The sequence below is a fragment of the Ixodes scapularis genome, unplaced genomic scaffold (assembly GCF_016920785.2).
Source record: "Ixodes scapularis isolate PalLabHiFi unplaced genomic scaffold, ASM1692078v2 PGA_scaffold11__112_contigs__length_91849675, whole genome shotgun sequence".
NCBI lineage: Eukaryota > Metazoa > Arthropoda > Arachnida > Ixodida > Ixodidae > Ixodes > Ixodes scapularis.
In genome coordinates, this window is record NW_024609837.1 from 46,437,483 (window position 1) to 46,460,814 (window position 23,332).

At 44.9% G+C, this 23,332-nt stretch overlaps 1 protein-coding gene and 1 pseudogene across 1 annotated transcript; one reads left to right on the plus strand and one right to left on the minus strand.

The window, feature by feature from the left end:
• The first annotated feature begins 3,283 nt into the window (after window positions 1–3,283).
• Window positions 3,284–23,332, plus strand: part of LOC8038323 — an 87,604-nt pseudogene continuing 67,555 nt past the window's right edge.
• LOC121047559 lies at window positions 21,535–23,319 on the minus strand. The gene has a single exon (XM_040502881.2). It carries the CDS (start codon window positions 23,241–23,243, stop codon window positions 21,981–21,983), a length of 1,263 nt encoding a protein of 420 aa, XP_040358815.1. The 5' UTR covers window positions 23,244–23,319; the 3' UTR covers window positions 21,535–21,980.

Sequence of the window (23,332 nt, forward strand, 5' to 3'; positions counted from 1 at the left end):
GCTTTATATTTTAGGAAACCTGCGTTAGAAGACGCAGGTTTCCCGGATTCGGTAATCGCCTCGGCCGCGGAAGCAATAGCGAAAAGCATTAAGGGTGAGGCGCGGGGAAATATAACAAAAAAAGTAAGAAAAACAGGTAACTGTCATCCCTTATGTGCACCACATGTCACACGGCTTTAAAAGAGCCGCCTCGAAGTTTGGGGTAGATGTGGTTTTCTCGGTACGTAAGAAGTTAAGCGCTATTTGCTCTGCGGTAGAAAAGCGCGTGAACAAGGAAGAAAAACAGGGGGAGAGGCCGTGCGGCATAAAACACCGCATTGAGTTCGTGCCATGCACATTGAGTGTAGTATACCAGATACCCTTCACGCGCGGGACGGTATAGATAGGGCAGACAGAACGGTGCCTCAACATTCGCCTGCGGGAATACCGTAGTTCTTTAACAGGAACAGCAAGCTCTCACTTCTCGTTATACTGCAGGGACTGCGCCTGTACACCGTTACTTGACAACGCCAATGTTTTATATAAACACAGGGACCAAAAAGCTCGAGAGATTGTCGAAGTTCATAAAATGAAGAAGGAGGGGCCAGCCTGCGTTAGTCAGGCTTCCTTGAATTTGCTGGACAATGAGGTCGCATTTTTAGATCGGCGATGACGCATATCGAATTGTGTAACAGATAGCACCCAATTTTGTGAGGCGCATGCGAATTTCCGTCGTGATTAGAGAGCCGTGTTGTACGTTTTCTTCGTTGTTTCCTGATAATAAACCTTTCAGTTGTTAGTCAGCGCTCGTTCTGTCCAGTTCCTTCCTCTGTACCTTTAAAATTCGCGCTGTTCAATTATGAATACATACCAACTCGCCCAGCTATTATGTTTGCTTCTCAATGTGTTGCACATTTTAGTCGTTCTAACGATGGAAACACTGCCTTTATCAGTTTATGTAGGATTAGAATATTCTTCAGGTATCCAAAATAAATTTATTAATTTATTTTAGCGCAAGATTGGGAACTCCCCAGCTTAAACAAAACCGTCTACGATAGCATGGGATTCCTTGGGGGCCGCAGTATAGACCATTCCATTAAGCGCTCTCTGGGCGGCACCATTTTGTTCGACAGCAGCGCCCTCTCCATACACCTGGGAAATTCAGCGGGTTTGGCGGGGTAAAACGAGAGAGAGGGCACGTGCCCGACTCCGCTAGCAGACGACAAAACGGGAGGTTAGCATTCTCCATCTTCGGGCTGTATCGGCGGGCTGTACGGAACATCGAACACTCGCTCGTGGCTGCCGTTGTGAAGTGGTTCGCGTTCTTAGAATAGTCATGGTTACTCCAAAATCAGCCTAGAGCTCTCTGTTGTTCCATTTCGGTAAATGATCAACTAGCATATCTTTTTTTCCCGTTACTTAAATAGCAGTTGAGTCAGCCGGCAGTACTACCCTCAACTACTGCGTGTATTGCGGCAGGAGAGCACGTTTTTATGTATTATTTCAGACATCCATTCATGGTCGCTAAAGGCCTACACCAGTACGAACTTTGTATAGTAGAAAAGGTACAGCCACCGGATCCACTTTTCGCCGGAGACCGGCCAATCTGACACAGTTTTCCTTATTTTTTTTTATTTGCACGCAGATAACAGCGCAATTTGACTCTGTTAGTCTTTTTTATCTAGCATAGTAATACACGATAACTGGCATACCAAAATCTGCGCATCTGCGCTTGAAATTCCCAAAATGACGCGATTTTAAACAGAGTTTGTACGCCAGCCGGATGCTAGGTACTGCCCACTCGGCGGAGCAGACGACATTCGGGCGAGAGGGGGAGGGCATTTTTTTCCCTTTTTACCCTCTCTGCTGTGACCCTAATGGAACGGTCGATATGAGGCCGAAAATTCGTCTATATGGAAATGACCTGAGTACAGCGTTGTGAACGCCGGGTTAGGGATTTACTTCCAGCGGCTCACGACGCCGAAATGTAAAACAAGCCTGTTAAATGAATAAAGCTCGTCTACGCAGGTTTATGCAGTGGCTCCTGGTATTTAGCTTCAGCCAAACTTACCGGATATCACTCTTCTTGTACCCTATATTTCATTTGACAAATTTTATAAAAGAATAATTTCAAACTTTTTTTCATAGGGCCGTCACTTATCTCAAATATCGAGTACGCCATAAGCAAAATGTCTTTAAGACTAATAGAGTATTGTCAACCTCAGCATTGCAAAATGCTGTTAATTAGTATTTTTGTAAAGCCGGTAGTGAAAGCAAATTCGTTTTCGGCATAGGATTGAATATCAGAATAATTCTCGAGTAATTATTTTCTTAAGAAACAACACGCCAAACAATATCACTTATTCCAAAGAATCGTTGTGATAAATAGGAGACTCTCCCAAGTTTGCAAAATGATGGTGTTCGCAAAAATCTAAATGTGAACTTGCGAGTTCATCTGTCCTTAGAAAATCTGCCCATTGTTAATTAGTACGGAGGTGAGCTGACCTAGTTGGTTATCATACATCACTGGTCGTTCTAGCTAATCAAAAAGGAGAAATAAAAAAAAAAAACAAGCGGCGGGTCGCCTTTTCTATTTCTCCTTCATTCTCCTCCTTCAATCCTTGTTCAGTTGGTGCCACCCGTGAGGATTGTTACTCAGGTTTTCGACCTGCTTTCCCCAATGAATCCTTGCATTTCTTCTTTCATTATTTTTTTCTTGCAAAGTAGGATCAGCGTGTACTGTCGATGCCAATGGTATTTTTTTTTGTGTGCATCATGTTGCATTGTTTCGACGGCCTCATTGGCTGAAATTAACAACAGTCGTACCCAGATTCCCCATAAGGTGTTCTTGAAAAATGTTATCAAATTTAGGCATCAAACTACTTTGGGGTTCTCAAAGTGACTCAGTTAAATTGTTTAATTTCTTGTGTACCAAAAGGAACACGTCTTTATTACGAAATATTTCGAGAATGTCATAAAACACCAGTACAGCCGCGTTCAAAATGGAACAAAAATACACAAGTACACTGAAGACTGCTTACGTGTAGGAAGGTGAAAGCCAGTCAAGAACGATGTTGAAAACGACGTCGAGGACGACGTATACGTCGACTTCTAGGACGAACTCTAGGACGACCTTAAGGATGACGTCTGGGGATGTTGAGAACGACGTCGAGAACGACGCCTAGAGGAGGACACTTGAGAGGCTGTTGTGTATTTGCCGTAGATGTAGACGCGGTCACCTTACAGTCCATCGCACGAAGCGCACAACGAGCACAGATGATGTCTGAAGCTCACCCTTTGCACACTGCTCTCCGGTGGTGACATCACGCTGATGACGTATGATGACACTTCATCACAGCACGCTGATGACGCATGATGACGTGTCTTTATATCCATCTTTTGGGAACAACGCCGACAACGCCGACGCCGCTTGTATTTCACGTACTGTGACAAGTGAGGTCGTCCTAAAGGTGTACGAGACTTCTACGATGACCGCAAGTACGACGCCGAGGGCATACGTTTGAGCGGCGCGTGCCCCGCTATCGCAATTTTATTGCCATTTACTCGGAATGTTTGCTCAATGATAAAAGTAAGGCTTTCGCCTTAAAACTAACCAAATTGAAGCAACCCGATCTTGGTGAGTACGTCAGCACCCTCTATCCGTCAGTCAGGTAACTACTGAGATAAAAAAGCATATGGTGAGCGCGCGACACCTAAAAAGGGCGCGCCGATCCAAATGATGTGCTCGTCAAATGACTCTTTTGGGAGCCACATCGCGGCACACTGTCTTGTGCACGCTTCCCATTTTCACTCACCAGCCAATCAGATTACGGCGTTACTCAGTATGAGCGCCGAAAAAGAAATCAGACAGCGCATAAAGATAATAAACCCTGCAATTCTCACTTCGCGAGTGAGAACGGCTTAGTTCGTTAATGCTCTGCCCGATTCCTTCTTCAGCGCTTTAGTACCGATGCCGAGGCATAAAATTGGCATGCCTGTTAGATTGTCATCGGGTGTAGGTGTCACTGGTTGTGCGAAAATTCTAAGTTTTTATATAACTTTACAGTAGTGACATTTTCAGCAACAGAGCAAGGTACAAGAGCCCCACATTTTCGTGAAGTAAACGTGAATTTTTAAAATTCACGTTTACTGACTTCTCTTGTGTTCGCTGTCTTCTCATGAGGAATATATGTTATCAGAACGTTTTATTGCGCTTTTATTTTTTATTTTTTTTCATTTCTGTTTTAACAACCGTAGAACAAACGTAATATGTACACAGTACTTTGCATCTGATAAATATATATTTTTTTTTTTTTATTGTCAGACACAGAGGTAATGTACCGGGCAACCGCGAGAAACCAAACCCCGAGAAACCAAACCCTAGGCATCACGGAGAGCTCAAACGCCGCCAGGACGTAGCCCCAGCCATTCGAGCAAGGTGTCAGAGTTTGAGCACCAACCGTGATCTAATTCGAAAGTTATGAGACATTTTCTGAAATTTTCAACGGGAAAATGGTGCCACTTTTCTCCCTTTTCCAGTTTCTGGCGCAATAAAACACCATGCATTTGAGAGCTCAGTCGGACGCCATTTTTTCATTGAAATTTTCGGAAAATCCTGTATAACCTTTAAATAACGGTTGGTGCTGAAAATTTTTCGCAACTTGCTCGAACAGCTTGGGCTACGTTCTGACATAGTTTGAGCTCCCTGCGACTTCTAGTTTATGTTTGTGGTGCGAAAAATTGGGTTGTGCTTTCTCGCAGACGCCCGGTAAAGTACAGGGAATATCGATTTCATAAACGCAAGTCAAACAATGCCTTAGAAACAGCCGGTGCGATTTATAATGTATGCCTTTCCTCCACATTAATACTTTTTCTTGTTTTCTGTCTGAAGCTAAACATGTGTGAATTTGTCCCAAATACCTAGCAACATCGTACACTGTGAGTCAGTGGGATTGGTGGCTCTTTGAAGGAATGGCAGAGATCAGTTTCAGAACGTATCGACCTAATACTTGCTCTAAAGACGGGACCAAAAACGTGTATTTATGGTTTATAAACAATCTTACCTGACTAAAAGGTTATAAATGAAACAAAAACTTCAAATTAACTGCCTACAGCAGCCGTGTACTAACCAATGGCGTCTGATTGGCGCAACTCCCGATAGATGTCGGCAGTGTTCTCCACGTCAACAAATGGGGGTCTGCATTGAAGGCACCGCGAGTACCGAAATTTTCAGCGTGAGCTTCGATGATGACGTACCTTTTGACGTCGGCTTGTTTTGGAGGTTTTTTTACTCGTTGAGGCGCGTGTTTGCCGGCGTATACTTGTAAGTTAGCCCTGTGGTCGCTTCCGGAGCTCTGTCCGAAAAAATCGGTGCAACTTCTTCGTCCACTCAGAAATCATTTTTCACTTGCTCGTTTGGAGCTAAATTCACAATGCAGTTGAAATAAACCCCAACACAACTCGGTTGAAAGTTGCAGACAAGAAGAGAGACGCGGTAACAACCAGAAAGTTCAAAGCAGACGACATGTATAGCCGAAAATAATGGTCAGAAAAGGAGACACCTCATCCGTTTTGTTTTTCTTGTTTTATCTTAATTTTAAAATGTTTTATTGGTAGCATAAAATAATCATGCATTGAGGATTCGTGCAGAAAAAGATCGCGTTGCTTGAGGCTCAGAAAACTCGTCTGCTATTGCCGAGGTTGAGGATGGCATACAAGGACGAAACATGACATTGTCTGAAGACTGTCCCTAGATGTACTTGCAGTGTGATCGTGGCCTGAGAGCACGCCACCGAAGCTTCTCGTCATAAATATCCCAGGAATCTCAAACGTATACTGCCCTGTACACCCCACTAGACGCCCATATTCTGTGATAGCGTCTGCAACCGCGGCGCGGCTCAGGCATACCGCCTGTAATCTTACGTGCCGCCATTTGTCCGCTGCTGCACCACTCAGACGCCTTTCTTTAGCAGAAGGCGACCGCAGATAGAAATTTGTCGTTTTCGTTTCTAACTTTTAATGTGGTAATTTGTTCTGTGAAAATTTGGATGGTGCGTGAAAGCACCCATGTCAAAAGCCCCGTGTCAAATACTGCGCGGCAAACACGCCGTCTGTTTTTGCCCCGCTTTCAAAAGCCCCAGTTTCAGAAGAAAATGTCGCGAATCCCCCGAGTCAGGTGGCCAGCTCCTCAACGTAATGGCGGAGCATTCTGATTTTAACTAAGATAAAGTGTGCAAGCGATCATGTGTAACGTAATCACGAGGTACCCTGGATTCAAGTAATGATTGAGACGTTGGAAGTGAAAATACGCAGACAATATCATTCACTGGCAATTAGCCAGTGAATGATATGGTCTGCGCATTTCTGATAGCGGGTTTTTGGCAATTAGCGGCCACCCTGAGCGTCTCCCCCTCACTCATTCCTAATGTTGCTCAGTGCTCTTGCTCCTTTACGTGCTTCTGCTACGCTTTTGCCCTGTTTGGTTCGGCGTTGTGCTCGTGCTTGAGTTTCATCGCACTCGTCGGAGGTCCTTCAGCCGATCCTCCAGAAGTCGTATCACCACCCAGGAAGGTTCAACGCTCCAATGAAAGCGCGGCGACCCTTTCCTTCTCGTGGAAACTCCTCCGTCGTTCGACATATCGCACGACGCGAGAGTGAGATACAGAAATATATTTGTACGAAAAAAAAAAAAAAAAACAGTTAGCAATACACTATTAAAGAATGATTAAATAGGAAGTAGAGAAATAAAAGCTGGATAACTATGGTTGTAACGAAAATCGAGAGGAGGAAAACCGAAGTGCCGAAGCGGACGATGCGAGTGGGCAATGAGTACAGGGAACTATTAGTAGAGCGAGGTCTGTACAAAGAATATACATGAAACACACTCTTTTTCAATAATAAAAATACAAAAATACATTGACTTTTTTGGTGTCAGTACGATCTTTTTTTTTCAATTTGCTTCTGTAGTGTAGGACGCTGCTGACGATAGTACGCCGTTAGCAGCCGTAGAGGAGTCGCGGGGATTCAGGATCACGAAAAGGATCTTTACGCTAAATGCCACTTTAGTTGCCGTGTGGCACTGCCTAAATGACGTTTACATTGAAGGTCCTTTGGCGTAAAGGTCCTTTTAGGTGCCCGTCTGACAGGGGTGTAAGTTAAGACATGTAACAATGCTGGTTGAAGCGCGAAGAGGGTGGTAGGGGGGCAGTGAGGGACGGGGCTTGTGGCACGCGGGGAATACGGGACGGGGTAATTGAACGCTGGGTTTTCGAAACATGAAGCTAATGTAGCGGGGATTTTACGACAGGAATTCAGCGCGCGGGGTGATTGTGCTATACCCGAAAAATTTATACCTTTAATGCACGTGTTTTAGGTCACGTTTCTAAACAATTTGAGCTCAATACGTCAACAAACCGAATTGTACGGTGCCTTCAAATAGGCATCGATACCCGCTACTCATCTTTAAGTTTACGCTTTTTTCCTTGCGCCGAAAATGTAGATACGAGAGTAATCGTGTGCATTCCAGTGACACTTGCTGACACTTTGCAGGCGCTACACACCGAGTGGATTCGGCGATATTCCTCGTTGCATCAAACGGTGCTGGCAGCACGAAGCAAGATCGCCAAGAAGAATTCTTGACAACGGCCTCGGGGGAACCCAGGCTTCCCGGTGCAGAATGCTGGCGGAGTAGCTAAACTACTACGCAATACAATCAGCTTAAAAATACTCACTATGGAAAATGCAAGCCTGACAGATACAATCAATTATCAGGTGTCTTCATCATTCGCGTCTCCTAACAGAACACAAGCTACGAATCTTACAGGCGAAGATGACGTGATGGGTCCACGGTACCATGAGCGCGTTCGCATCGCCATCATTGTCATCATGATCGTTGTATCGGTGTTCGGAAACAGCGTGGTCTGCTGGAAGCTCGTCTCGAGAAGACGAAACCACCGCGTGTCCAAGGCGCGCGTGCTCTTCCTGAACCTTGCCATAGCGGACCTCCATGTCGCTTGCATCACAATGACGTCACAGGTCGTCTGGGAGGTAATGGGACGACTGTGGGTAGCCGGCGACGTCTTTTGTAGGTTCTTCAAGTTTCTGCAGACGTTCGCCCTGGTGTCTTCCACGTACATGTTGGTGACCATCGCCCTGGACAGACACATCGTCATCGTGACTCCACTGGCTCCGAGCACAGATCCGTGGACACTGGCGATCGCGACCTGGGCCGTGTCGTTGTTGCCGTCGCTACCGAACCTCTACGTGTTTAGGAGCGTGGAAGTAAGTCCCGGCAAGTGCTACTGCACGTCCATCTTCTACGACCGTCAGACACCTAAGTACCACCGGCAGGTCTACATGGGGTTTGTGTTTCTTATGGTGTTCATCGGGCCCCTGGTGCTACTCGTGGCCTTGTACGCTGGAATATTGTTGGTTATCTGGAGGCATGGTGCTAAGAGGAGCACAACGGGATAGCAGACCACCTCGTCATTTCCGAGAGCAAAGGTGCGTGTGTCTTGGGTGTTGCAAGCTTCGTAATTGGCGTCTCCAATGATTTGTCCACTTGGTTTTTGTTTTGCAAATGAAAACAAATTGCTCTCTAAGTTTAACAAAATTAGCGACGGTTTCGAGTTATGCATTGCCTAAATGTGGTTTGCCACAAATGGGTTCTAAGAAAAAAAAAAGACTGATGACATGCTCGAGCTGGTGAACACATGCATGCCATGGCCAAACCAGGGACACAAAAGAGGAAGGCACTGTAAAAATGCAACATAAACCTTATCCGTTGATGTCACTCTTTTGACGTCTCAAACGTTTCCTGCAGAGATCGATCTTTCAAGGAATGGCGTGTATTTTTCTACGCCTTATCCGTCGATGTCATTCTTTTGACTTGTGAGACTTTTCCTGCAGATATATATTTAAAGGCATTGTGTGTGTTTTCCTTCTTTTTACGTGCCTTCCTCTTCCTTTCATACCTCGGGTTTAGTTATGCAAACTAGTATTTGCGTAATTGGTGTTTTGTACGTTGCTACATACAGTTTTTAATTCGTCGTCTGAGGGCTTTCTGCGAGCAACAGTTTACTGCCAGTTGACAAGAATACTCCAATACTAAATATCGCTTCGGTAAGACGGTTAAATTTTGATACATTACAATGTGTATGGTGTTAGTGACGCGAAATCATCTGTTAGCCAGTCGCATTGTGTAGTTTGTAGTCTAAAATCGGTATCCAATTAGCCTCGTCTTTAAGTCGACATCAAAAGTGTTAGAGGCTATATTTTGAAAGCTGCATGTTACTTAACCCCCAATAACAATATAATTGTGTTTCATACAAAGCTTGGAGACACTGTTTCTCAAGCAATCCTAGAGGCACGCGATTCGCATGGCAACTTCCATCGGGTATCTTGCTTGGTGTACTAAAAGAGGGCTTTCGTTTAATTACCATATCTTTATAACTTTAAAATACGACGTGAAGAATACTGGTTACTTATACGCATATGTCGCCAAATATCAGTTTGTATGTCGCTTACTGCTCTTGTATAAACCTATCATAACTGAAACATTTATTTAACCATGTGGATTCTTTTGAATCGGTCACAGTCTATCGGTATAAAAATATGCAAAAAACCAGACGAATAAAAAATATGCTGTAGAGCAAGCATAACAAAATGAGTCATTGTGGTGAGTGTGAAACGTGGTCTGCACAATTTTTATTACACAAAGCGTTTGTGAGAAAGCTGTATAGGTTACACTCTTATTAAGAATGTTGTTCATGGTGACCTAAATTCGAGTAATATATTAAAGTTCCTTGATTTTGATGATTCAGCTCGGGACAGTGGGAGCATATTTAATACCCTTGTGTACCCTTGTTTGGGGTTTCAGATATTTGGATAATCAGCATAAATGTGACATTCATAACATTTCAAAGGTTAAAAGCGTGAACTGATACACGGACGATACAAGAAACGCATACGACAAGGACAGCAACTATCCTTGTAGTACGTGTTTTATAATTTCGTCCTTGATATTATTAAAGAAACATTCAGTCAGCCAGGCTGCCGTTCACCATACCGTTAGGAGGCCATAAACCGATAAAATATTGGCAGTCTTATATAAAGCCACCTAAAAAAAATATTTCTTTATCCAACGGATAGAGAGGCGGCATGCTCATATACTCTTCACCGGTGTTCTTGATAAAGAAAGCTTCAACGATTTATCCATCCCTCTATTCATTCGTCGTTTGAACAAATTTTGTAAAACTTAAAAGCGGTTTGCGGCCGCAGTGCTACAATTGAATGATATTAGAAAGCATACTGCGCTGCAAAGTTACACTGAACAAACACGTAAAGTATAAGGCGATATGGTAGATAGAAAAGAACACGACATACATGCGAAGGGGCAAACTAACAACTGTGTTTTTGTCATTTCTTCTTTCTTCTTTATACCCATTTGTGAAATTCGAAGATTGGTCTCATAAGTCTTAAAAGTAAAGAGGGACCTACGCTTACAGTGCTCCGCGAGATGCCCCCCCACACCATTCCCCGTCAATTGTTACGTACAGGGAGCCTGTGCTCTCTCGTCCCATTGAAGGGATCATGAAATGACTTCTTTTTTTCGCTTTGGCCACAAAACTTTCACATTAAGCCTTCAATGTTCACTGAACGCAGAACAGGCATCCGTTTTCGTGTCGGTTTATTAACTTATACACAAAAGACAATTATTGAAATATCGAGTTTTTCTTCTCCAACTCACCGCAAAACAAGCCGCTGCGCAATCTTGAAGGGCGCGGCGTTTTCTGGCACCGGAACCGGAAGTTCCCTCGGCAGTAGGAGAATGAGAGCGTTAGCGGCGAGCTGGCCTTGTGCCGGTCGGTTTTACAGTATGGGATTACACTGCGCTGATGGCGCCGATGCCAAAGATATAATTTCTGAATCTGCGCCTCTCAACACCGCGATAGCCATGGACACATCGCAGCTGAGAGAAATTCAATTAGGTATGCTGCGCTACAGCGACAGCATAGGACTGGTCCCATACGCCGGTACACCTGCTGGAAAGCGCGGCAAGTCTTCCAACGAAGACTCCAGGAAGGCTATGTCCGACAAATGTTTCGTTTCTCCTGAAAAGAAACGAAAGTGACGATATCGCGTCTGATTGGTTAGAGGCTCGAATGACAACATTTTTCTGCAAATATGAGGGCAGAGACGGGTAAGGCGAGCGCGCCGCCCCCCACCAGACGTGACAAAACATTGACGTTTGGTTTCCTTGCCGTTTCGTCTTCAAGCGAGACGAGTCCGTCGATGGTCTCCACGTGAAACCGATGGACTTCGTCTCAATTTAGTGATGGGTGTCATTTTGTACCGAGAACAAGACTCGGTTGTTTCGTAGTCTGTGTGACGTGAATGAATAATGCTTTACGAGTATTGGCCGCTGGCAAAAGATACTTCAAAATCGATTGTGCTACCACGTCGTTGAGAGCGTAGTGGCGAGACCGGCGAGGCTGCGAAGGCGACGGGGTCGTGCTTGTTTCAAGTTTTACCTTTATGTAAACAAATCTATGTTGGTGTTGTGTTGTGACCGCATTGATTGTGAATGCTAGCGAAACACCCAGTGTTACGTTCGTCGCGGTAGGGCACATTCTACGTCGTGTTCGCGTAGGGACGCCTCCGAGATCACCATGAACCGTGTACTTTTGCTTCATCCTCGTGCTAACTTCCGCAATTTCTGCAAAGGAGTTACCGGCAATCCAGCGTTACGTCCATGGTACGTGAAATCCTGCTTCGTCGTTAAGGCTCTGTTTCATGAGTGATTTAGCCGTGAACAGGGAGCATATCAAACTTGCGTTTGATATGCTCTCTGCCCGGTCGAAGAGACCATCAGAAAGTTTTGATGATTCATCAAACATTCTCATCAGTCCTTCTTAGAAGCACATCAGACCTTCTTGATGGCCCAGGAGACATACTTGACGGCCAATTACACCTTGTTGATTTACCATCACACCTTTCTGGTGGTTTAATAGACCTTGATGACTCAAGAGACATTCTTGATGGCCCGTAAGACTTCATTGATGCTGTCTGATAGACCATCAAAACAGTTTTTGATGGTGGCTCATGAACCAATAAAGGTTTCTGTTTGTAGCACACACACCGTCAAAACGTTTCTTGTGGTGACTGACGGACCATTGAAACTTTTTGATGTTGCCTGAATGCGACCATCAGGATTTCTCGATAGACCATCAGAACGTCAAAACGTTTGAAGGTGTTTCTCATGACATCTTTCGGTAATGGAACGAACCGGACTTTTTTCAGTAGTTTCCAGAAGTGGCCGAGAGGAGGCGCTAAGGATCTCACGCCGTCGCGAATGCGTGAATTACAATCGGTGTGGAAAGCTTACAGCAGCGTGGCTCGATAAGGAGTTTTCGGTCCGTAATAATTTGCCTAAACAATTGTCCAAGGATACTAAAAGGGTCACGAAGACACCTTCTTATAGACTCGGGTATGTTTTGCAACCATAGTTCCCTTTTAAACTTTGTTCTAGTTCGTTCGTGAAATAATTCGTTTATCCGCTTTGCATGTCGAGTAGATCATGTTTACGATCTGAGTGGCAGAGATTGTTCCAAAAGATGCACTTTGCTTTATAGGAGAATGTGTCAAAAGATGCACTTTGCTTGATAGCAAGTTCATTTACTAGGCGGGCGAGTACTGTGAACTAAATGTTTACAAGTAAAAAAAAGTTTACAAATCCACGAATGCGGTATTACTAGGCTTACTGAAATCTCGGGCTGACGAGGCTTAGTGTATTGCCCGTCATGCCCGGCTTAGATAATGTGATAAAGTTGCACGCTGTGAAGCTTCGAAAGTAGCGACTTAATTAAGCACATTTTCCCTTCCGTTTTTTTTCAGTTTGATAATTCAACGTTTCATTATTTCAAATAGAAATAATACATGCCATAACCAAAATACTAGCTTTGCTTTCAGGTTTACAAGGAATTTCAGAAGGTATCTTACGCTTCGAATGTTCCATATTCAAAATAATAATGTGTACAAAAAATATACCTTTAGCTGCAGTGCAATCATTCTCTTCTGCCGGTGCATACTTGCGATTAGGAATTCATACTGACCATTAGACAAACAAACCATCAAACCATTAAACCATTAGACCATTAAACCATCGAACCACCAGACGTCCCAAAATACGACGCTATCAGAAAACAGACCATCAAGACTTTTTATGGTGGTCTTTTCGATATGGTGTTGTTTCACTGTACGCCTAATAATAACAGTAATGATTCATATATTTGATTGGGATATCCGTATTCGAGAGCACACATGGCCTGAGTCCACCTCCATGTCAGGGATGTGTCCGAATGGATACATGACGTGGTAAGAGTGGTGCTCTTTAGCCTAATTTTTAAGTTTCGGTTCAACCCTGCAAATTAGCCGCTGTGGTATATGTAATTTTAAGCTCAGTTCTCTGAAGTAAAATCTCGCTATATATAATCGCGGCACAAGTTTGTGTGATACACCTCAATGTAACGGCATTCACATTGCTCTACAACTAATATTTTTCGTGCTCTATATGCTTGCAGCACGCCAGCAACATTGAGAATATATGTCTGGTAGGGGAAGTTCTAGATGGCAGAGTATTGTCAGACAGTGAATGTAGCATGAAAGCAACCCGTGAACACGATTGTCTTTGTTCAGGGCTTCTGCCTGCTTCTCGTCACCGACAATCATACATTTTGCATTTTATTTCTGAACTTGGAAAAACATGAAAGTCATGCAAACACACGCCGTGTAGACACTTAGCTCCTTCTCGGTGCCGCACAAATTACAACCTACAGTCATTAATTTAGAAAGCACCGCACGTGTTAAATAAATGTTTAGCGAACAACATAGACATCTACACACTGGGCAAAAAAGTCTTACGTACCTACTGTTTTAACTACCGATAACTAATTTTGTTTCTCTGCTACTTCAGTATTATGTGACCTTGTTGTATTTTTGTTATCATCCTGGTAAAGTGTTTTATGTGTTTGTTGTAAGACCTGCTGCCATGTATAAAGGGAAGCCAGACCCAGTCAAGCTGCTTTTAGCAGCTTTTTGTCTGGGGACACCTCCAGTACTTTTGGAAAAATAAAGCTTATTGTATGGTATTGTATTTTAACCTCCTACATTGCATTGTTTAATAAGTGTTTTAATTAATTTTGCAGGTTACATCAGTGACGCCCATTGTTCGAATCTGTCCCAAGTCTAGGACCGGAGTCGTGCAAAGTATCTCGCTATTGGCGTGTCACATTCCCCAAAGACTCCAACCCCCGCCATTCTGAAATGTCAGCTCCCAGACTCCTGCAGTCGTTCAAGCATGTCGGACTGGCCCTTCCTGCTGCTTGACGAGTTTACCAAGAGTGCATGTACTTTTACGACAGGCTGCTGTGGTGTGGCAGCGGCGACCGAACGAGCCAGTAGAGCTGCCGTCTGCTACGCCTGAAATAAATGAGAATACCAATGCTGGATGTTGTTTTATTACAAAGTGGTTGTTAATTTTGTTTGCATCGCTTGCAAGTAGCTTGCATTGTCAAGGTTCACGTGAAGGTTTCTTGATTTGACTCCTATCACATATTAGAGCACCTAAGCACCTCAAAGCTGTGCACTTTGAGGTGAATAGCCTGAAGGGGTTGCTGACCCAACAGGGTTTGAAGCTCGAAACTGCCCGTGAATGATGACCACCAGCTGGAGCTTGAATATCTGAGTGACGACTGAAATCTTTTACGCATCCTTCTCACGTTTGGCTGGACAATCAGGCAGGTTCGATTAACTGTAAGACATAGGACTTATTGACTCGAACAGAGCAGAGAAAATAAACTTGTTTAACTGTATTTTAAGCAAAGGGCGTGATCATGTGTACGTTCCTAGCCGCGTTTACATGAATGCAACTTAGTCGCATCGAATCCAGTGGTCGCATTCAGTGCGGTCATGTAAACGGCATAATGCGCAAAGAAAGCGCGTCGCATTCAAGCCGCCAGACGGAGGTGGATCGAGATGGCGACTGCGCATTCATTCAACCCATGTAAACGGAGGTCGCATCGCATTTTGAAACGGGGAGGATTATGGGAAGGCGCTCGCTGCGGGAGTGAGTGAACAGCTGAGAACATGGCGGCGGCCAACCTCGTCGGCGGCGCGGAGAGTGGTCCCGTATGGTCGCCCGCAATTTTTTCCCGAGAACAAGCGCGAGATTTTATTGCCATCATAAGTAAGCGGAATATAGTGGAGCTGCTCGCTGAGGGCGGCCCCCGTCCAAGCCATGCGAAGTACGAGTTGCGCGTCCGAAGGGGTCCCAAAGGCTTCTGCGCAAGCACGAACGACACCGAGAGCTCCGAGCACTGGAGAGCACTGCATGGTAGCGCAGAACGAGCAGCTCCTACCTCGGTGCCGTTCCTGGCTGCGCAGGAGCCTTTTGGACTCAGGGTCCGGTCGCGATCGGCGAGGTCTGGCGATGCGAAGCGCGGAGGCTTCCTCAAAGCGAGCGCACACACGTCGCCTCTGGTTCAGAGTGACCCGGCGGCCCGGCCTGGAGCCCTAAACGCTAGGGTTTTGATGTTTCTTCCGTCTCGTGACTTCTTCCACAGCAGCGAAGACAGCGGGCACGATCTTTAAGTTCACTGAATGCGTTGATAGGCCTCCACGTGCAATGCACCGGAACAGATGGTGCGGCTGGTTCCGGAAGTGCATAACTTCGAGCTTTGACACGGCGTGGCGCCATCTTCGTGTAGGGTTTGGTACGCATTCATGTAAACGTTCCGCGTCGGCTTCGTCCGAAGAACGAGTGGAGTCGATGCGCTGAAGTCGCTTTCATGTAATGGAGGCTCCTGACGGAGTAGTCAACATGTTATACCAGCAATTAACACAGATCGTACTAGAAAACATAATATACTATAGTAGGTTTCCATATAAGATGACTCAAATGTTCGTGTATAATGTAGCAATATCATTAACCCATTGACGGTCGTCGCCGTACGGGGTGATTACACATCTGAAAGCGCCCGCAAAAACGTGAAATTGCGGACTCTGCATGAGGTGTTGCTATTTTTTAGGTATCTTGTGAACTATAAACATTATATTCACGCATTTCTCTCGCATTGATAGGCTGTTTATTTTTTTTCAAGGCTATTTATAGATTCAAATTAAAAACGCTCCGTGCACGGGATGCTCAGTTCGCGTACAAGCTGCTCTTCTGATTCAGACTTCCAAACTATTTTTAGAATTAAATTTAGAGGGTGGTAGTTCATCATCCAACTGGAAAGTTCTGTAAAGTACCTCCAATTAGGAATCTCAAAACCGATTGAAAGTCGCGGAAGTGGATGCGAATAAATAATATCGAATGGAAGAAATGTGTCAGCTTTTCGCTTTCAATATTTTCGCTTGATGCTTTTAAGTTTGAACAGTCTGCAAGCAGTGTACCTAAACAGCCTTGATTGACGCTTTTCGTATACTCTTCGTTTACAAACAAAACCGGACCATTGGAAATCATCGTTTGAGGAAAAAAATAGATCGATCGTCAACGGGTCAACAGATACTCTGCAAGAAAACATTTCGTGAACAGTTACTGTGAGGCGCAATATTCATAGTTCGTGCGCAAAGCATATACTTTGCGATGCGCCGAAAACATATTTGATGAACATTGGAGGTCGTATGCTGGCTTATGAAACCGTAAAGCCTCAGCCGCACTGCTCGTACATAATACAAAAAACAGTGTTTGCTGTAGACAATTACATCCGGACACGCCTCAAGCAACGTAGAAGCCATTCACATGTCTGCACCAAACATGCCTGCAGACAGTTGTACGTGACGTCATACAAAAAAGGCCTCAAACAATGTGTTCAGACTGTCTTTTGTGTGATGATCTCTCTGTGAGACCGCGACTTAAACCATGTACGAAGATGAGCTATGAAATCTGCTGGTGCGAGCGCATTTTTATCTAGAGTGCCCTCATTATATTCCCAGGCGCTCCGTTCGCTTTGCGAACGTAGCGAAAAAGTTTGACCCGGCTCAACTGCTTGCGTTCCATACCAACACGAACAAAACGGTCGATTGGCGCTTCGTTGCTATGGTAACTCGTCGTTCCAAACGGTTGCATTCGTTCTACTCAAGCATCTAGAAAACGAAACTCTACTTCGTGAAGAAAGAGCCATGAAGAGCAAATCCGTTCAGCAGAAGACGCACGGGGTTTGACAGTGCAGGCGCAGTCTGATCTTTCTTTTGCTTCGTTTACCACGCCATAGATGCCGCATGGCTCCAAGCATTATAAACTTCGACAATTTTCGTAACATCTCTAATTATGCTACAAAATGAGGATCGAAATATTTTAAAAAATGTTCACGAAACGTTCACGGGATATTTATTGTTTACAATCGCGGTGCAGCTGAGTTCGGCTCTTATCCAATAGGCGACGTGGATTTGGCACGGCGGATGCATCACAGTGAAAAGGCAGATAGCTTTCGAAGAAAGGAAGATGTAAAAAAGACCGCTTTTCTTTTAAAATGTTTATGGCAAAAAAAAAAAAAAAAAAGAAGAAAACGTTCGCCCCTCTATTCTGGAGGTTTTTTTTTTCACACATTTTAGGACGTGCGGTGGATGAAATTTGATTTCAATATCTTTTCAAAGTTCCTTTAACACAACATTCCGTCTGTCTGATATAACCACGCAGACATGCACAAGTTGCTAAAAAGTGTAATTATGTTAAGTTACTGAGTATTGGCCTCAAATGTAATCTGATTAGAATAGAAACTACTCAAATAGAAAGTAATCGACTAAATTCCTAACTGCCGTAAAAAGTAGCAAACTCCCAGGTAGCACACCACACTGGGCCAATATTGGGCCAAGCCAGGCATGCTTGGTCCAATGTTGGACCAGGTTTGCCATTTTATGGCCAATATTGGCAAATGTTGGGTGAAACTTGGTTAGCTCGGCCGTTATTGCCAATTTTAACCAGTATTCTGCCAATATTGGCTCAATATCGGGTTATTTCGGCTAAATCGGGCCGTTATTGCCCATTTTAACCATTATTCTGCCAATATTGGCTCAATATCGGGTCATATCGGCTAAATCGGGCCGTTATTGGCAATTTTCACCATTGTTCTTCCAATATTGGCTCAATATCGGGTTATATCGGCTAAATCGGGCCGTTATTGCCAATTTTAACCATTATTCTGCCAATATTGGCTCAATATCGGGTCATATCGGCTAAATCGGCCGTTATTGCCGATTTTCACCACTATTCTTCCAATATTGGCTCAATATCGGCTAAATCGGGCCATTATTACCGATTTTAACCATTATTATGCCAATATTGGCTCAATATCGGGTCATATCGGCTAAATTGGGCCGTTATTTCCAATTTTAGCCATTATTCTGCCAATATTGTCTCAATTTCGGGTCATATCGATTTGGATTGTTGACTAAAGTGGGTACTGGAACGTGACACAACCGTTGCCAGACTAAACTGTCCAAAACTCTGGTATTACCGATAATCGCAACTCCTTCGTGGACACAGTTCAACCACTGGTGGGATAGGACCATTAAAAAGGTTAACGACAACCATTCAAAAAATTAATTCTGTGCATGGTTCGTACAAGTGGTACGCGTGGTACGCCCTTAATTCGCACTTCACGCAGCGTCAATTTTCGGCACCTGCCGAAATTCGGAGCGCACAGCATTGTAGGTGGCGCCACAGCGTGTCATCTGCTTGGGCCTAATCCTCGGGGTGCTGTCGCGACTGCCACGTATACTTGCCGCTTCCTTTTGATCTGATTCGACAAAAGCAGCTGGCACACGTGCTAAACACGACCATGGGAACATCGTCCCTAGCGGGCTGTCCTTTGCTTGCTAATCTGTGCCACAATTGTTTTTGTTGCTCGGGCAGTCTCTTTACATGACAGTACAAGCTACTGAAGAAAATCAGCCTAGCTCCTGTTGCCTGACGAAGTCTAGAGTATGAGAATACAGTCAAACGTGGACATAGCAAGTTCAATGCTATAAAATTTTCAATCTAACGAAACTACTATTGCGTTGTCCACAACTCCTTGCTTACGCGGCGAGCAAGCTTGCCTGCTAGCCGCGCACAGCAAACGACAGCCGCCGTGGCGTCACGCCAATGTGGTATGCTTGATTTTCTGTCGTCTGGTCTGTGGCAGGTCGTAGCAATGGCCAGCCCTTTTCGGCGCCTGTCGGCAATTTACTGCCGTTTTAGGGATGAGGACAAAGTGTATCAAAAAGAGCAGAAATACGTCGAAAAGTAGGTTATTTACCCTGACGTGAAGCAGTTAACTGTGAGAGGACATGCACAAGTCTCGGCCGCCATGAGTTTCGCCGAGAGACGCGGAACCCGAAGACACTATGAAGCTCCTGTCTCGCCTCCACATTTCCTCGCTCAACTGCAGCAGACCAAAATGGGCCCACTTGCTGCACGTATAGGCATTATGCATTTTGGCCTCAATATACCAGGCTGAGTTCTGTCGCAATTTCAGTTTAACCAAGTGAGTGTGGCTCAGAAGAGAGAGAGAGAGAAAAATAAAAGCTCTGAGGCAGCACTATCAAAGTTCAGTCTTCAGAAGGAGTTTTGCTGCACAGAAGCGCTGGCAGGGTTACTTTACGGTAACAGGTCTCACAAAATAGCATGACCAGTTGCACCGGAGGGGCTTATTACATAGCGAGTCTGTCTGCTCCGTGGAACTGTGCAATTGGCTATACAAAACTCCACATGCTTTATATAAATGCAGTTTTAGGCTATATAACCATTTTACACAGAAGTTCAAAGAATGTGAAAGAATTCATACTTGTTAGAGATCCATGTAAGGTCCACATTTTTCCAATGCTAAACGATTGTGATATCCATCCCCGAGATATCTATCCACCAGTCACCCACCTGCAGTACACTCCGACACATTTTCTCATGAGATCTCTGGACGTAAGCTACTGTTGTCCCAAATAAAGGCTAGTTTCGAAGAGCATATGCGGGAAGTGAGCTTGTCTGCTAGTTATGCAGAGCAGACAGTCGTGTGACGTCAGGCCGAGCTCCTGGGAGGATAGGGCAAACAATGTCCGCTCTCCAGCAGGTCTTTTATTACAGCTTCTTTGCCTTTTCTGCGGTTGTTGGAAGTTTACTGCCACCTCAGGGGCGAGGTGATGTTGGGTGAGGATGCGGCATACAGAAAAGAGAAGCGGAAATACCCAGAAGGGTACATTCTTTCACTTGATGGGAAGGTATTCACCTTGAGATAACACATCCAAGCCTCGGCCACCATGATCCATGGCCAGAGACGACGGACCCTGTGGTAGGCCGGAGACGATATATAGGTGCCATGAAGCTCATCTTTCTCCTCCACGCATGTTCTCTCATTATTATTATTTTAGTTTTATTATCTAATGCCCCACACAACCATTAGGTCTTGGTGTAGAGGCACAAAGAAAAAATTGAAAAACACAATCAAAACTACCTGTCCACTTGCACAGAGTATGTCCACACCTGAGCATCGTACCGGCTGCGCTCGTGTAATCACATACTGGTGATGCACGTTAAAGACCCCAGGATCGCAATTGTACCGCACTGGCCAAATTGCCCATCTACAGCATGAGACATGTATTAAGATGGCTGACCAACATAACGCTGTTGGTCAGCCATGCCCTCAACAGAGGGCCCTTAAGGATTAATAAAGTAATGAAAAGATCCAGGTCCATTCCACGTTTGAATACAATGAAACGTGATCAAACAGGCGTGACGGACAATGACGAAGGACAGAACACAAACATGCCTTGCCCTTGTCCGTCACACCAGTTTAATCATGCTTCACTTGTACAAACTAGCATAGCGCACCACTTTGCATGAATATAACGAGATCAGAAAGCACATCAGTAGCAGGGGATAATCTGTTAACACAAATTTGCATTTGAACAACCGGAGACAATTTCACATGAGTAGAAAGTAAAACACATAACGGCCCCTAAAATCAGAAGGCAATGCATGAAAATTAAGAAATTATGCAAAATCACCATCCAGAAGTCCATGAATGGTTCTACATAAAAATAATGCATTGTAAGCAATTCTTTTTTATAGGTTCTGCAGGGAAAGTATTTTAAGGATGTATTTATACTCGTAAGTACATAGGCTTCCAAAGTACTCATCATAAATAATATGAATAGGTCGCTTTTGTGCCTTTTTCTATGTGTCATGTCAAATCTAATTGAATTCCAAGCCACAGTACAAGACTTAAGTTGAACTTAAACTAAGGAACAAACTAGCCTAACAGCACATGCAGGATTAGCACCATCCAACGGGCTTGTGATTGGCCCCCTTGGCCTGTAGCTTCACCGCTTAGTCCAGCTTAGGGCGAGACGGAGTATAGAAGTTCACACAGGGCACAAAATACACCTGGAGATGCTCCAAGAGTCGACTGATGCCTGACAGTGCCGCTGCACATGACACTTCACCGTCAGCTCAAACACTGGCAACCACTCGCAGGTCGCCTGCTTGATGCCCTGTACAATGGGCTTGGCAGGCTTCATGAACAGCTTGAAAGGACCTTGAGTGACGATTGGTAGCACTGCTGCACACAACACTCCACTGTCAGTTCAAATGCTCGCAGAAACGCACAGTTTGAAGGGTTGGCACCTTGCATGCTGCACTTGGAAGATTCCTTGCACAGTTCAGAAGAGCTCTGACGGACGCCTGGCAGCATTGTTGCACACAACACCGCACTGTCAGCTCGAATGCCAGCAGCAATGCACAGCTCATCTGCTTGAGGCCTTCCACACAGCATTTGGGAAAGCTCTCAGTCAGCTCAAAAGAGTCCTGATCAACATCCGGCAATTTTGTTGCCCACAAAACATAACTGTCAGCTTAACTGCTGACACTAGCGCACAGTTCAATTGCCAGAGGCCTTTCAGAATGCAGCCTGCAGAGGTTGGAAATCATACGAGGGCCTCAAAGAAGCTACAAAAGCTATGTTAAAGGCCTACAGCAGATGTAGAAGTGGAAGGATGACATGTCTGCTTTTGTAGTCCAGTCTGAGGTATTGAACAGCAGTGTCAAGTTCGGAAAGGTTGTACATTTTAGTCACGTGCGTGAGGGAATCGCACTGCCAGATGCCGATGGCGGACGACTTGATCGGCAGTTCAAAAAAATCTGTCATGTTTGGCAGAATGCTTGCCTTGAACCTGTCTTCAAGGAGCTTCAAGACGACAACTGCAGACTCGTTCAGCATGAAGCACTGACCTGCTTTGACAATGCGTTTCGGTTCCGAAATCTCAGGTTGATACAAATGTCTGACTTCAGACATTCGTCTGCTGATCTGCGCTAAAGGCTTGCTTGTTGAACGTAGCATTTTCTTAACCTTACCCAGGAAACTTTCAAAAGGAAACGCACTAAAACTGTCAAGAGGGCCATGGTCCAAACACTGCTCAGCCAGATGGCTGAGCGTGTGCACGTTGTAAACGAGCTGCTTGGCCCCATACAAGGTGCCAAACTCCTGCACAAAGTACCTAAGAAGGTCCCTGGCAAATCCGTTATAAACCTCGTAATGTGCAGGAGATACAAGAATTCTCACTGCCACATGCAGCATTAAAAAGTGACGGTACTGATCGTTTGGCAACACATGCTTCAAAACCACAGGTCCCACATACAAGAGGAAGCTTCGAAACTCTGTGGCCTTCCACCGGTCAAGTTCCTCAGTGCCTCTTGGCTTCCTTTGAAAGTTGCTGGGGAAACGCTTACTGCAACTTCGAAGTAAATCATTCAAATTTTCACGCTGCTGTCGACTTAGGCGTCTCCCGAACCCTTGGCTAACCCAGTTTCTCAGAAGGCGCCGCATAACGCCAAGACAGACGAGATGCATGTACTCCGTAGGAAACCATGACACCATGTCGACATCTAAAGATTCAAATGGCGACGTTCCCGTGTGATGGTGCTCGTCTTCCTGAGACCGGAACGACTCGTTGGTGCGTTGTGGTGAGTGCAAATCAGGAAATGTCATTCGACCCTCGAGATGCAGGCCCCTCTGACTGCACCGTTCGCAGGCGTGATAGCCAGTGTGCCCAACTATTTGCTTGATAAAGCTTCTTGCGGGTGCGTCGCACACCATGGCCGTGATGCTGACAGTGATGTGGCTCCCCTTGAAGACCATGCCATGCACTGTGAGCTTGCGGGCTTCTTCAAGGAATGCATACAGGTACTGCTCCAGATTTGGGGGCTTTCCTGTGCCGCAGTATAAACTGACCATAAAAGGTGACGGCAGAGGGGTCAAATTCGTTATCCGGCATAATAAGGGCCAGAAGCTCACCTGTGAGCTTTTGAACAGGGGCAGACCGT

What these genes read in the sequence shown, in the direction of transcription:
- LOC121047559 (XM_040502881.2), bottom strand. Translation starts at nt 23,243, where the DNA reads ATGGTCAGTTTATACTGCGGCACAGGAAAGCCCCCAAATCTGGAGCAG.